This window comes from Chiloscyllium punctatum, chromosome 12 (assembly GCF_047496795.1).
Source record: "Chiloscyllium punctatum isolate Juve2018m chromosome 12, sChiPun1.3, whole genome shotgun sequence".
In the NCBI taxonomy this organism is placed as follows: Eukaryota; Metazoa; Chordata; class Chondrichthyes; order Orectolobiformes; family Hemiscylliidae; genus Chiloscyllium; species Chiloscyllium punctatum.
Genome location: NC_092750.1, coordinates 43,114,511 through 43,131,311, shown reverse-complemented (window position 1 = coordinate 43,131,311; position 16,801 = coordinate 43,114,511). Strand labels below are relative to the sequence as shown.

The window sequence follows — 16,801 nt, the reverse complement described above, 5'->3', positions numbered from 1 at the left end:
AGGGATGGAAACTTCACACAAAAGACAGGGCAGCAGCTTGTGGTTGAGAGGGTCATGGCATCTTCGAGTCTGTAGGCAGATCAAGTCTGTGAATGGGTCTGGTTGTATTTGCTGTTACAGAGAATGGTAACAGTTTTTGGGGAAATTGAAAGTAGCAGAGTGAGATGTGTGGACTATGGGAGCATACAGTATCTTGTGGCAAAGCAGTAGTACCCTTACTTCTGGGTCAGAAGTTTCAATTATATGTCCAAGCAGGTTGATTAAAAATTATTTAGGTGTCTTACGGTGCAATGGTAGTGTCTCTGACCCTGGGCCTTGGTTCATGACTCACTTCCCCTAGAGCTATATCATAACTTATGCAAATAGATTGATTAAAAAGTCTTTGTTTTTAGCTCACACCATCCAATTGTAACCTGATATTGTTAAGTAATGAATGGAAATATTTTGGCCTGATTGACATCTCGTTCAGGCCCACAATATTCAATGGATCAAGGTATATTGACTCACTACCTCATCATCCTCATTGGTGATTCCAGACTGTTACAAGGACTATAGGCTGTACTGTTGTAGTTGCCATATCCTCTTACACAAGATGATAAGAGAGGTCTAATATGTGAGGGAAGGAGGGGGTTGCTGTTTTCTTGGAACAATATAAATTAGATCTGGATGGCTATTGTGGATGTAAAATCTAGAAGGTAGAAGGTAAGGCATCTTTAGTAGAAGCCTCCATGCTCTTGTGAGGTTGGAGGCAAGGAACTGTCTTCTGAAGACCCATAACAATACAGAATCATGTAAATGTAAGCTACCTGGGGCCTTTGCCAGGTGCAGGACTAACCTCTGAGATGGAATAAGATGGAGATTCACGGGGAGGGATATCAGGGGTAAAATGTCCCATTCTTAGGACCATACTATTCTTACAGATTTCCTGTCAGTGAAGATCAAAGTGGCCATTCTTCTTGTGCTCTTACAGCTTCAAAGAAACCCATGTCAAGGACTGCTCAGACAACAACAGCAGGAGCGGCTATGGTGCACTTTGCTGATGGAGATGCACAGGACAAGAGCCGTCATATCCAAGAGGAGTTCTTGTGTGAAACAGGATCTACTGACTTTGATGCAGCTATCTCCAGATAAAAGAGAGCCAGTGTAAAAGACACCTCAGGATGATCCATGCCTAAGCCAGCTGCTGAACAAGGACCTGTGGCTGCAATGGATTGTGTGGCAATGCCATCCTGCTGTTGCTAAAGATAACAGCTACCCTTGATTTTTATGTCAGGATTGTCTCCAGGAATTACTGGGAATCCCTGCCATGTTTTGGAGATGCTGGTTTTGGACTGGGGCATACAAAGTTAAAAATCACACAACACCAGTATATAGTCCAATAGGCTTATTTGGAAGTACTAGGTTTTGAAGCGCTGCGCCATCAGGTGGTTGTGGAGTACAAGATCATAAAACACAGAATTTATAGCAAAAGTTTACAGTGTGATGTAATTGAAATTATATATTGAAAAAGACCTGGATTGTTTGTTAAGTCTATCCTCTTTTAAAATAACCATGTTGGTTTCAGTTCTTTCATATGTAAATCGCAAAACTTTTTTTAACAGTCACATTTTCAAGTGAACTTTAACAATTGGTGTCATGTCAGCCCAGATAATGCATTGAAGGTGTGAGCTGCCCTGTGTGAGGCTGTCTGTGCCACAATGGTCAGACTGATTCTCATCTAGAAAATGGATTAATGTAACTTTTTAAAAAAGTTTTGCGATTGACATATGAAAGCCTCCCTATAGGTTATAAAGAGCAAGCTCAACTCCAGAATGAAACAGAGGTACCAAAAAGAAGGTACAACACCATGATACTTAAGAAAGTGCACAAACACAAATCCCTGGAATTCCCTCCCTAAGATCATTGTGGTTCATGATGCTCAGCTCACCACCACCTTCTCAAGGGTAACTAGAGATGGGCAATAAATGCTGGCTCAACGAGTTACATCCATGTCCCACAAGTGAATGTTTAAAAATTGGTTTGTGATGTCCTTCAGAAATCCTCAATATGTCACCAAGGAGAGATATAACATTGTCCACTTTTCAACTGCAGCCATTACAGAACAAACCGTAGGCCTCCTGGGCAATAGAAGAAATGATGTTTGGGCAGGTCAAGCTGTGCAGTGCAGTAAGCCCTCGGCAGAGTGGTGTGTGGTGCCCACCACAAGCACAGTTAGCAAAGGGGCATGTGGTGGCTAAGGAGCAAGAGGAAAACCTCTGAGGAGAAAAATATCCATCAAAGAGATGAACAAAACATGGCAATGTTTTGCTGAGCCAGGGAAAATTTTATAGCAATCCACTTTAAAGCCAGACTAGCTGAGCACCATCCCAAAACTCACTCTTTCCTACACGATTGCACCAAAATGGTCTTTGTGTCAAACTCATAAAAGTCACAAAGGAAAGTCCACACTCTGGTGAATATGAGCGAGTTTTCCCACATCTTGAGACTGTTCCTATGTGCCTTACATCTTCACCATCCCTGCAGTGCTGCAGAATACTATGAGCCTTCATTGTATGTTTGCTGCTGAACAGCCTCATTGACAATGCTTCCAGTATTATAACATTGAAGTCTTGATCTACTCATTTCATTTGTCTCTACAATTACAAGATATTGACATGTGGCATTGCCATTGCCAACCTCATCCCCTTAGATTTTCTAGTATAGCTTTAGTAACCCCAGACATGTGATAGACCTTTCGAGCCTGGAGCTTGTAGTTACATGATGGATTCTCCCATAATCCACTATTGTACAACCCAGACCCTGGTTTCTCCCTGAAACCTTATCACTAAGATCAATGTTCCCAAGAGTGGAACATCTCCATGTGGAGAGTCTTGACGACAAGCCCTAATCTCGTTAGTATGTAGTTCCTGATGGACAAGGCAATCTCAGTAACTCACGTTGATTAGGAGAGAGCTACCACGGTGTGGGGTTTTTAAAAAAGCACAACCTTTTGATAGTGGGAGATGCTTCACAACTTTCGCTTCTGACAACTTTCTCAGCTCCTATTGACGTAATAGACTTATGCAAACTTTTGAATATGCAAGTGATTATGTTTGTGCAGAAGTGCAGATTATACCCTGTCACCAAACATGCCTTAGATTTGTTTGTCTCCATCTCAGAGCTGTGCCTTCTACTTGGGGCTCAGAACATATCTGATCTCAGATAGTGCGCTGAGTGTCAGAGGCCTTGGCCATTTCATCAGCTGTGGCATGTATAAGTGATGTACTCACCAGGCTTTGTCCCTAAGCCTACTTTAGCTAATATACCCACTGAGGTGACTGTCTCTGTGTTGGAAGATAGTGCATCAGTTGGCTCCTCTGTGGCGATGGTGTACAGAGCTGAATCATTAACTGTTTCTGTGTACACAAATACTGCCCATACTGCTGAGTCTCTTCCAATATTTCTTGTTGTATTTTAGCTTTCCAGTAACTGTCATACTCTGCCTTCCAATAAGATTTTGTCTGTTGGTTTTGTTCTTGGTTTAGCTTCTGGAAAGAGTTATGCATTTTTGTTTTTATTCTCCCAATGCAGTGTTCTGTGACCTGTGGCCAAGGTAAAGCAACTCGTCATGTGAGTTGCATGAATTACAAGAATCAGATTGTAAGTGAGAGTGAGTGCGATCTCGATGATCAGCCGCTAACTGAGCAAGAATGTGCCATGCCAAGTTGCAGTTCACGACGTCATGGATATGACAGATCTGGACAGAATGATCACCTATTTCCTCGGGTTAAGAACATGCCAACACATGATGATTCAGATCGCACCCCACTACCTGGAGGCAGTCAGTGGAGAACTGGGCCTTGGGGAGCAGTAAGTAGCTGTTGGCTAGGATCGAATTTTTATTATTAACCATTTTTAATATAGGCACCCTTACATTTAGCAATGATATCCTTTTGATTCATTTATTTCTTGCCCATAATTGCATGTTTCCTTGTCATTGATTTCTCCTGCCTTTCAATCTGTTCCTGAATCTCAACTTTCATATCACCCAAACTCTCATCCTTGGCATCACTCGAACCTGTACTTTCTATCAGTCATCCCATTATTGATGTTCAATGATCTGTAATTTGTTCAAACCCTGCAGCATCTAACTTCTCAAATCAAGTCGATTCCTGGCCTAAACTGCCATATACTGGTTCCCTAACTCCAGTACATTCAATTCTATATTTTCTAATCAGCCAGTTCAGAAACCAAAACTGCACAGTGGTCCAGGCGTAGTCCCACCAAAGCCTGGTAGAACTGTAACAAGATTGTTTTATTTCTTGTACTCCACTTGCCTTGTAATAAAGGCCATGTTATTCACTCTCCAAATCACTTGCTGCACTTGTTTACTAACTGCACCTTGTATGGGTATACATACAAGTCTCCCTGAACATCAGCATCTACAAATTTCACATCCTTCATAATAAAACTGCTTTCTTAGCTTTGGAACAGATGGGACTAGAACCCAAGCCTCTGGACTCAGAGGAAGGGATACTACCACTTCTCCACATAAGAGCCCTCCATTTAATTCTGTATCCTTATCCTCATTTGTAATACCTTACTTAATTGAATAGTGGCAATCACTTTGAGTTCTCTACTCATCATTTTTGTATTCCCTCCCTTCATCTTACTGGTGATGGCAGACAATTCTGTCACTGCAGATTGACTTTGAACCTCCCCCCATAAACCTCTCAGTTCTGCATCTCTCTTTCCACGCTTGAAAAGCCATATCAAGTTCTATTCCTTTGAGCAACCTTTCTGTCACTCCTCCTAAGCTTTACACATACAATTTGCTGAAGTTAAAAGAGAACTATCATATTTTTATTCCTGTTCCCTGGATTCAATTTGAATTACATTTTTTATGAACTTATTTGCTATTTAAAATGTATAAAATCTATAATTAACCTCTCATTGCAACATCTTCCATTACAACCTAAAATATTACTGTCACATCCATAGTAAATGGGCTGAAGGAACGAGAGGCTGAGCTTCAGATAAAAATTCAGGCCTCCCTACGTGTTGAAGGGTTTTGTTGCTTTAGTCATCAAAAGAATCCCTGCCTAGACATAAGGCAAATTAATAGGGTCAGGTTCCAGTTAACAACAATCCAAATTTGGAGTTATATTGCTCCTTCAGCATAGTAAAACATACTAAAGCATATCAAGCTATGTAAAAGAATAATATCCACATTTGTATGGCACTTGTTACTACCACCAGATGTCCCAACATGCTTTACCGTCAACGAAGTACTTCTTGAAGTGTAAACTCTGTTGTAAACTAGGAGCCATGATAGCCGATATGCACATAACAAAGCCCCATGAACAGCAATGTGATAATTAGATTACTTACAGTGTGGAAACAGGCCTTTCGGCCCAACAAGTCCACACCAACCCGCCGAAGCGCAACCCACCCAGACCCGTTCCCCTACACCGGACACTACGGGCAGTTTAACATTGCCAATTCACCTAACCTGCACATCTTTGGACCGTGGGAGGAAACCAGAGCACATGGAGGAAGCCCACGCAGACACGGGGTGAATGTGCAAACTCCACACAGTCAGTCACCTGAGGCGGGAATTGAACCTGGGTCTCTGACACTGTGAGGCAGCAGTGCTAACCACTGTGCCACCGTGCCACCCACTTTTTCCTTTCCAAAACGTTTCAATTAGATTATTTACAGTGTGGAAACAGGCCCTTCGGGCCAACAAGTGCACACCGACCCGCTGAAGCGCAACCCACCCAGACCCATTCCCCTGCATTTATCCCTTCACCTAACACTACGGGCAATTTAGCAAGGCCAATTCCCATAACCTGCACATTTTTGGACTGTGGGAGGAAACTGGAGCACCCGGAGGAAACCCACACAGACACTGGGAGAACGTGCAAACTCCACACAGTCAGTCACCTGAGGCGGGAATTGAACCTGGGTCTCTGACACTGTGAGGCAGCAGTGCTAACCACTGTGCCAGCATGCTGCCCAGATAATGATCAGATAATCTATTCTTGTGATGTTGAATGAGGATTAATATTATCCAGGACACAGAGTTTAACTCCCCTGCACTTCTTCTGAATAATGCCATGTGATCTTATACAACTACTAAAGTAGGGAGATGGGGCTACAAATTAATGTCCTATCTGCAAGACAGCACCTCTGACAGTGCAGCACTATGTCAGTGCTGAACTAAAATATCAGCCTTGATTATTGTACTGAAGTCCTGGAGTGGAACTTGAACGGGAACCTGATCGCTCAGAGGTGAGGGTGTTGCCAAATGAACCACTTTGTTATATAGACGTCAAATTAAGCTGCAGATATTTCATTGCTTTAATGCTGATTCAATTCTTTTTGTAGTGTTCTAGTACATGTGCTGGAGGGTTCCAAAGGCGTGTTGTGGTTTGCCAAGATGAAGATGGATATGATACCAACTACTGCGCAGAACAGGCCAAGCCTGTTGAAATGAGGTCCTGTGAATCTGGTCCTTGTCCTCAGTGGGTTTATGGCAACTGGGGAGAGGTAGTGTTTCTTCTTTTAATAGTCTTATTATCAAGTAATTTTTTTCGGTCATGCAGAACATAAGCATTACTGAAAAACATGACCCATTTTGTCAAAGTTTTTCATCTAGTGCTTAACAAAATATGTCTTTTTTCAGCATTTCTCAAATTTTATTATCCTTTACTCAGTGACTTTGTTTAATTTTGAAGAATGGTATTTAACTCTCTGATGTAATATGGATTTTGTGAGATTTGGAGACAAAGTTTACATGATGCAGCGAACGTTTTATGAACCACACCTAGGGGACCAGGAGTGTGCTGGAGGATCAAATATTCCAGTTGCTCCAGAGGTCCACATAATTAATGTAAAAACACATGCTAAATAACAGAAAGGTAATATGGGGGGTATACACATCATTGGTAAACTATATTTACAGCATAAATCACTTAAATAAAACTTACTGGTAGAGAACCTTCCCAGTCACATCCTCAACTGACTACTCAGACATTGGAAAGATCGCGATAATTCCAGTATTTCAGGAATGTAATTGTTGCCAGTTTATTGACAGTGCCAGTTAAAATAAAGTTTGTGTACCTTCATACTGATAAGTTGCAGAGTAAGCAATGCACATAAGATTGCTTTTCCATAATTACCATTTAACCTCAAATTGTAAACATAAGACATTAAACTGCATTATATTTACTCATGTGAGGGTAATGCAATCAATTATATTTGGAGATTGAATAAATAAGGAAATATTAGGGAAACATAATTTCCTCAAGATTGATGAGTCTGATAGGATTTTTTACCCCCTTTGAAACATGCTGACAATTAAATTTCTTATTTTTTTCAGTCCACTATTAACATAAAACATGTTGGTTTTGCCATATACCAGTGACAATCTTAAGTCACCTCTAGGAATGCAAGCTAGCAAGTAGCTACCCTAGCTGAAAACCTCCAGAGGGAATGGTCCTCAAGACAAAGTTAACTATTGAGGATGAATGTTTGACAGGCACTAAGACTGGGAGAGATGGACACAAAACTGGAACAGGGATGCTCATGGGTTCTCTTTTGAGACTCAAAGGAACACTCTTGCTTCTCCTGCCCCATGAAGAATCTTAAATTGGAAACTAAAAGCTTGTTGATTTGGACCACTCAGTACAGCTCCAGCAGAAAAGCTTCCATAGCATCCTATGTGTAGCTCCAGGTTAATGCTGCAGTTGAGCTTTGATGGTGTTGTTTGAAAAAAATCTGCATATTTATGAAAAAAAAGGGCTCTAACAGCTTCAGGAGGGTATTGACCAACTGAAGGTGAGAACAAAGAGGTAGAAAGAACAGCAGTCTATTTGAACATGTTCCACCACTTAGTTGAACCATGATTGATCTAAACACCCCAATTTTCCCACTTTTGATGTCCTTACTAATAAAGTTTTATTAATCTCAGTCTTGAATACATTAATGACCCTGAAAGATTTTTAAGAACATAAGATACTGGAATCAAATTTGCTGTAAAATATTGTCTTTTATATAAGGAATTCAATTATGAGGAATTTATGCTTCAGTTGTACAGCACCCTTGGTCCAACCTCATCAAGTTTATTCCAGTTGGACACCAGTTTTCAGGAAATGTATTTGTACCTTTGAGAGAGTACACTTCCGATTCATCAGATTATTACCGTGGGATAAAGTGGGAAATTGTCAGTTGCATAAACTCCCTTGCATTTAGATGGTTGAGAGATGATTTAAAATAAATGTTTAAAATGATAAAATAAATTAAAATGGATAGATAAAGAAACAATTTCTTCAGTGAGGAATCCAGAACCAGAGGACACCGTCTTAAAATTAGTGCAAAGCCATTTAGAAATGAAAATCAGAAACATGTTTTCATGTTTAGGACATTGGACATTTGAACCATTCTATATTAAAAGCTTGCACCTTTGGTGTCAGTTTAAATTCAATGAGATCAGCTTTTTATTTTGTTAGTGGTGGGAACGAGATTTGTATGGAAGGCAGATAAAGTAAATTGAGCTATAGGTCTATCATGATGTAATTGAATGACAGGTCAGACTTGAGAAATTGGCTGGTGAATTCTGGTTCCTACATTGCTCTTTCCATAGATTATGCTCAGCAGTGATCCATAAAGACTATTTCAGTTTTGTAATGTACCTCTGGATATTCAATACTGAGAAGCTATCGCAGCTCTTAATACCATTGTTTCTCTTGATCATTGAAGAACTTTTCCTTGCAAAAGTTGTCACATAAACTTCTAAAACTGATGCCCTATGAGTTCATTAATTACCCAATGTTAGCAACAGTGGAAAGGACATAAAATAGAATCGCACTTTACCAAGTCTTAGATTCATATTCTACACACCATATTGTGAATGTTAATTTCATCAACAAGAAACAATCAGTCCACTTAGTAGTTTGAAATTACTTTGACCAACTCTGACCAAGTTCTTTAACCATATCCCCATCATACATTGTGCACCTACCTGTTTTGGGTTAGAATGGTTCTTAAATGATTTAGAAACATTAAAATTAATAAATCAGTCAGTTAATTTAAAAATGAGATAATATTCCAGGTACATTAAAATTCCAAAACCTTTACAATAGAAAACGTATCTGATCCTTTAACCACTTGTATATTATTTTCTTTTGATCTATTAATATTCCAAAGTGCTTTCTTTAGTTTCTGAACCGAACTATTTCAACCCACCTTTTCTGTTTGCTTCTAATGCAAGATTATCACTTTTTAATGGCTGTGGTGTTGGTGTTAAATTTATAGTGCACCCAGCTCTGTGGTGGTGGAGCAAGAACAAGACTAGTTATTTGTCAGCTTCCAAATGGCCAAAGGTTAAGTGACCAGAACTGTGAAATTCTTGACAAACCTCCTGACCGTGAACAATGCAATACTCGAGCTTGCCCTACAAGCGATGTCTGGCACAGAGGTCGTTGGAGCTCGGTACGATAATCCTTCTATTTATATAACTTAGTTCATCAGTCTGTGGATATGTTAGTTTATAACAGATCTGCTTAATGCCAGAGAATAGTTTTGTAAATGTTCACCTTTTTGCAAGTTTACATTTATTATTTCCTATTTGAATCCATGCTGCTGTTAATAACATGAAGGCCAGTAATATACAATACACAGTTATGTACCTCAAATCACAGGCAGTTGGTGCAAAAATCAATTTTAATAACAGAACAGTCTGGGAGCCTGTACATTGTTATTTTTAATAATCCTAAAGTTCTAACTATCTTGCAGGAATTTTATTCCTGTCCTTTTCTTGAATAGTGATCATTAGATTTATGTTAATATATCTGTGACCATGTTACTTATCAGTGGGAGTGAAAATCATTTTTTACAGGAGATATAAAAAGGGAGTAGACAGATTAATTTAAATGGAAATCAAATTGGGAGTGTGTGTAACCAATGACTGAACTACTCCTAGGAAAAAATGAATTTTACCTCCAGTAAACTAGGTACATCCTTACAGCTTAAGTCAGTGTCATAAGCTCTTACCAAAGACTCTGTTAATTTTCCAGAGATGTCATATTTTGAACTTTACATAAATCTCTAACAAGTGTATAGTCCCTCAGCAACTTGGAAATCTTTCATCAAATTTTGACCAAGCTATTTAACTACTATCTTGTTGCCAAGATGGTCTACTAGTACCATCTTTTGTTTATAAGAAATAATGCATCAGTTCAATAATTAAGAAATAATTTTTGAATTGCTGCTAAACCTTTCAAGTGATTTTCTTATATCATCCTTTTTAATCTTTGCAAAAATAATCAGGCTAGGAAAGGCCATTAGGTTTAACCAAAGGTCACTACTTATTCTGTACTTGAACACCAACTTATCACCTCAATATCATAAAAACAGTATGTTAATAAGGGAATTTTCTGATACAATACAATTCTTGGATGAAGTTTTTCTTTCATTTTGTCAGGTACATGTTTGAGAACATAAATATATACAGTGCTCCTCAATGTGTTTATGTTTAAAATTGTGGCCTTGTGTGTAATGCTATTAATGCAGCCATTATGATATGTTACTGATTAATATGACAGGTAAGTGACTGTGCTTAGCCAATATTTGTTTTGTAATCCAAAGTTGCAAAGGAATGCACTCATTTGTGTATAGACCCACTTCACTTGATCCCAACTCCTGTCTTCATAGTTTCTAGATTGCCTCAGGTCTGAACAATGTGACACCACAATTGAGGGGAATTAGACACACAGAACATGTCTGAACTCCTTGCTTATTTTACATTATCAATTTGAATTGCCTGTGTGTAGTGGACAAATATTAAATCAAAAAGTAATGCCTATTTGCACATATATATGGACAGCAATATTGCATTTGAAATAGTTAAACATGGATAAACCACAAATATAATCATGCACCTTACTATGTACAGTGGAAAGGTTGCAATCATTTTTGGATAAGGTGTTTTCTTCTGCCTACATATAAACCATATGAGTCTGTGAACACTAACCTATGGCCTTAGCAAATTGGACTCGAATTCTAAACAAAATCTTAAGCTGCCTTGTTCTGATAAGATACCTTTGTTGATAACTTTAACAGAATTAAAACCAATTTTTTTATTGATATAAGTCATCACATTTGTGAAATTATAAAAGTGACAAAACACTTGGGGGATATTTTTGAGTTTCTGCTGCTGGTGAGCCATGATCCCTGACAGTAGTACTTATACATTAAACAACCCCTTTACTGTAAAATGCACATTAACAAATAACATACAGGTGCTTAATGGTGCTTAAATGAACAAATACCTTCTGTAGTAACATAATTGTGCTAAGTATTTTACAAACTAGAGTAAGAGTTTGCAGCAATATTATCATTTTTGTATTATTTGGTTCTCTCTTCCATAAAGTTCTCTATTAATTAGTCTCAATGGATCAGAGAGAGTACTAATTTTATTTCTAGTGTTTTACTGTCTTCATTGTTTATAAATTTAGGTTAAAGTATTAACATCAGTATTTGTCTTGGATAACTGCTTTGATATGTTAGATACCCTGGCAGTTAAAGCATTTATAATGCTAAGAAAAATGTACATATTGCTAAAGAGCTTAATTTATTAATGAAGTATTTGTTCACATTAAAAATGTGTAAATATTTTATGGTCCACAGTAAAGATTATTATTGTGATATATTTTAAGCAGATGAAATGTTTACTTATGTCTTTCTTTTGAGAGAATCCTGGTGTTAAATTACCACATCCACAGAAATGTATCTTCTATATATTTGCTTTAAAAATATGTACAAAAGAATTCTGTACAGATAACAGGTTTATATTAAACCTAAATATTAAACTATGTTTTACAGTGTAAATTTAATCTTAAGTGCAAAAGATTTCTATTTGTTCATGATATCCTATCAAAGTAATATTTTTGAAAATTCACATCTAATTTTTGAAACCTTTAGCCAATGAATGATGAGTGTGAAAAATGTACATTTCCACAATGGACATTGTTAATTATTTTTTACTTTGTATGATACATTTTACACAAAGAGAGCTGATTTGAATCTAATTGAAAATGAAATAGCTGGCATTGTGGATATAAATAAAGGGTTGCAATTACATCACAGATGAATTTACTCACTGTTAACAGCTGCCTAGTGATCTTTGCTTGGCTCAACTATTGTTCCTAACACCTTCTAAAAATATATTTGGTGCAATGATGTGTCACCTGTCAGGAGAAATGTATTTACGTAATGTTCAATTCAAGTGAACACATCAGTAAGAAGTGGCAGAAGATGGTTAAACATTTGCTGGCTATTGCTTTCACATGTATTTTATACTAGTTATCATGAATAGTAGTTCAAATATTGAATTATAGAGTGCATTTTGCATCTCAATATTTAAAGTTCATTTATATGTGGTGTCTACACATTTTATAATAGCTTTGGAAAACTTTACAATACTATCCAACCTTCAAGCAGAATGATGGCAGTTTCACTAATGATACAAGTATTTTCTGTGGATGATTTTTAGTAGCTTTTTAAAGCATTATAATTGAAACACTAGCGTAATAATTTGAAATATTATTATTTACATGTAGAATGCTTCATTTAAAATTTGATGATATTTAGATAGAAAACAAATACTCTCATGGCTCAGTGTTAAATACTGAGGTATTATTAGTTAGGAATATTGCAGCCATTATTGACCTAAATCCTGAAGTGCCACAGCAATCAGTTTTTATTTTCATTTAGGGGTTTTCTAACTGGAGACATGTTTTATGTGAACCAAAAAGTAATGTTTGCAAGTATTCAAAGTGATGTTTTAATTTGCAAAATCATGCAACTGTCCATGCTCTTCCGGATTATCCAACAGCATATGTTAAATAGTCTGTTAACTTTTATAGATCATTATTAGCTTAAGTGTACATCCAAACATTTGCTGATTTGCGAAATTTTAAATGCAATGCTTTATTTTATTTACTCATGGGATCTGGGTGTCTCTGGCTCAACCTAATTATTGTTAAGAATGTGGAAGTCTATGTGGTATAATTACACTCACACTGCTCTTAAGGAGGGAGTTCCAGAATTTTCATTCAGTGACAGTGAAAGAACAGTGACATATTTCTAAGTTAGGATGATGTGTGATGTGGAAGGAAACTTGCCCGATTTGATGTTTGCATATGTCTGTTACCCTTGTCATTCTAGGTTGTAGAAGTCATGGGTTTAGAACTTGCTGTCTAAGGAGCCACAGAGTCATAGAGTCCTACAGCACTGAGACAAGCTCTTTGGCCCAAACCTGTTGCAGTGTACCTTGTAGATGCTACACACTGTAGCTACTGTGCTAACAGGCAGAAAGTGTGACTGTTAAAGGTGTTAAATGGTGTAATCAAGCAGGCTGCTTTACCTTGGATGCTGTCAAGGTTTTTTTGAGTGTTTTCACCTGATTCCCATTGGCCCCCACTTTCATAGGGATTTTTGATGCCGTACTTGGTTAAATGTTGCCTTGATATCAAGGGCAGTCACCTTAACTTCTGCTCATGAGCTCAGCTCCTTTGTCCATGTTCGGATCAAGGTTAACATGAGACCAGAAACTTGAGTGGGCCTGTGAAACTTAAACTGAGCATCCATGAGTAAGTTACTGTTGAGTAAGTACAGAGGAACCTCGATTATTTGGCATTCGATTATCCAAATATCGGATTATCCAGCAAGATCGCAAGGTCCCAATGCTCAGCTAAGCTATGTTATCCAGCATTCCATTATCCAGAATTTAATTAATTAACTGCCCACCCATGTCCTTTGGATCATCAAGATTCCTCTGTACTACTTAGTAATGTTGTCAATGACACATTTCATCACTTTAATGATACATAGTTAGATTTGCCCTGCTTTTGTGGACAGGACATACCTGGGCAATGTTCCATTTTGTCAAGTAGATGCCAGAACAAATCTTCAGTACTATTTTGGGAATGTTATCTGAGCCCATTGACTTTCCAGTATCTAGTGCCTTCAGCACTTTTGGATATCATGTGAATTTTCTGAAGGCTGGAATTTGCTGGGGACTGCAGGAGGAAGGTGATTGGGCACTTCTGGCTGAAGATGCTTCAGCCTTGTCTTACGCACTGATATGCTAGGCTCCCACTTCATTGAGGATGGAAGTATTTGTGTGTCTCCACCTCCAGTGAGTTATTGAATTGCCCCCCACCATTGATGACTGGTTACAGCTGGACTGCCACTGCTGAGATCAAATCCAATGATCCAAGGCCTGCTGAGCTCTCTTGTGGGCTGTGTACATTGCTTGGTGTGCAAGTCGCCTTTGTGACTTCACCGATTGACATCTCAAGTTTAGGTATGTCTGGGGCTGCTCTTTGCATGTCCTCCCGCACTCTTCTTGATTCCCTGGTTTCTTGGTGATGGTAGAATGGGAAATGGGCTCAACCATAACATTATAGATTGTGGTCGAATAGAACTGTATTGCTGTTGATAGCTCACAAAGCCTCTCAGGTCCAGTCTTAGGTTGCAAGGTCTGTTTGAAATCTATCCTATTTAACATGGTGGTAACTGCACACAACATGATGGAGGATATCTTCAATATGACAGTGGGATTTCTCTCCACATGGGCTGTGTGGTGTTTACTTCTACCAACACTGTTACAGACAGATTCATCTGTGACAGGTAGATAGTTAAAGATGAGCTTAAGTATGCTTTTATTCTTGCTGGTTCCCTCCCCCACCCCAGCCATTCCAGATCCAGTCTGGTAACAATATCCTTTAGAACTCAAAACACTTCAGTCAGTAGTGGTGCTACCAGGCTACTCTTGGCAATAGAAACTGAACTATCCAAATTAAATTCTGTTCCCTTGCCACCCTTAGTGCTTCTTCCAAGTGGTACTCAAAATGGAGGAGAATTGATTCACCAACTGAGAGACTGGGGGAATGCTGAGGCAGTAATCAGAAAGAGGTTTCCTTATCCATGTTTGACCTGATGCCATGATACATCATGATGTCTGGATTCAATGTTGAGGATTCTCAGGGCAACTCATGCCTATAAGTGTACACACTGTGCCATCACAGTTGCTGGGTCTGACCTCCCACTGGAACAGGATATTCCCAGAGATGGTGATGGTGCTGTCAGGGATGTGATTCCTTGTGTATACTATGTCAGACTGCTGCGAAACCAGCCTGTGAGACATCACTCCCAGATGTTAGTAAGGAGGATTTTGCAGGGTTGACAGGGCTGGGTGTGTCATTATTGTTTCCAGTGTCTGAGTCAATCCTAGATAGTTTGATTGGTATCAGGTTTTTTAAATCATATTTTGTAATGGCTAGTTACAACAGTGACTTGCTAGATCATTTGAGATTCAATCATATAGGCCAGACCAAGTGAGGACAGCAGATTTTCCTTCTATAAGTGACATTAATGAATAAGATGAGTTTTATGACAATTGATAGTGTTCATGGATGCCATTTGATTAGTTTCTTATTCCAGACTTATTACATAAATTCAATTTCACCATCTGCTGTGGTGGGATTCAAACTCATATCCCTCAGAGCATGGATCTCTACATTGCCAATCCAGTGACGAAACCACTGCACTTCCCCTAAATAACATAAGTGAAGAATTTTTTGTTTATTTTTGAGTTATTCAGGAAACAGTATTAGTCTTGTGGAGAATTCTAGTAGCATGTGGATTCAGTGCATTGGTTTATCTTACTCAGCAAATAGACAAATAAAAGTTAGTGATGACTGTACATCTGCAGTAGAGCCTTTCTGTTCATTTCAATTAACTCATTCCAACTCCTTTATTTGCCTGTTTTCAATTGTATTAAGTGAATTATTCACTGAACATCCTGATGAAGGGCTTTTGCCCGAAACGTCGATTTCAAAGCTACTTGGATGCTGCCTGAACTGCTGTGCTCTTCCAGCACCACTAATCCAGAATCTGGTTTCCAGCATCTGCAGTCATTGTTTTTACCTCATTTATTTGACCATGTATAGTATTGACATATTAACTATCAAAATATTATTATTTCAAAATTCTTCCGGTGCTGATCAATAAACATTTTAAAAAGTCTCATTAATAGATACAGTGTAATTGAAGGTAAAATTACACTTTGATTAGGGACACAGAAACCCACAGATACTTTTTCTAACCATTAATGCTTAAAAAAATTGCTGTGGGAAATTTCTGTTCAGCAGTCTCGATGTAAGTGTCACCCGGACTTCAAAACAAAGTTGAGCTTGAATGTTCCATTCTCTTTTAGAGGTGAAGGGGTGGTTTTCATCTCACTACTTCTCTCTTTCAAATAACCTACCCCCTTCTCCATTCAAGCTAAAGAAAAACTTTCATGAAAAATACAATGTGTTATTTTCATAATAACAAAGGGATTGGAATAACATATCCTTCTGATGCTCTGTTGCCTTTTGCCTATCTTCCTGAAAGTCATGTAAGTATGTGGGATGTTACAGTTTTAGTGAAGTGGAGTTTGTTCAGCCTCCGAGCACTGAGATCTCAAGTCCATAAAACAAATCAATCTGCCAGTTACATTCTACAAATAAGCTAATGTGTGTTTGCTTTCCCATTTGTTCCCATGTTTCCATGTGTAGAACGTTTTTGTGAAGGATTTTTTATTTTAATCTATGTGAAATCCTACTCCTGCTAAAAAAATTACAATTACATCTGACAGATATTAGATAGTCACCAGGAATTGTAATATATCTCATCTGATACATCATAACCTGTTTTATTTATGTGTTAAGTTACATTCCCGCTGTAAAGCATGTAACCTTGATAAAACACT

At 38.2% G+C, this 16,801-nt stretch overlaps 1 protein-coding gene across 6 annotated transcripts in view; it reads left to right on the top strand.

The window, feature by feature from the left end:
• adamts9 (ADAM metallopeptidase with thrombospondin type 1 motif, 9) overlaps positions 1–16,801 on the top strand; it is a 256,708-nt gene that overhangs the window by 124,823 nt on the left and 115,084 nt on the right. For 5 of the 6 annotated variants that reach the window (XR_011962042.1, XM_072582481.1, XM_072582480.1 and 2 more), the window contains 3 exons: positions 3,571–3,849; positions 6,370–6,531; positions 9,298–9,474. Coding sequence is in view for 5 of the 6 variants with exons in the window: in XM_072582481.1 (XP_072438582.1) it covers positions 3,571–3,849; positions 6,370–6,531; positions 9,298–9,474 (618 nt within the window). In the remaining variant the exon portion in view is untranslated. The remainder of the gene's footprint in view (positions 1–3,570; positions 3,850–6,369; positions 6,532–9,297; positions 9,475–16,801) is intronic. The other variant, XM_072582483.1, reaches the window with a different exon arrangement.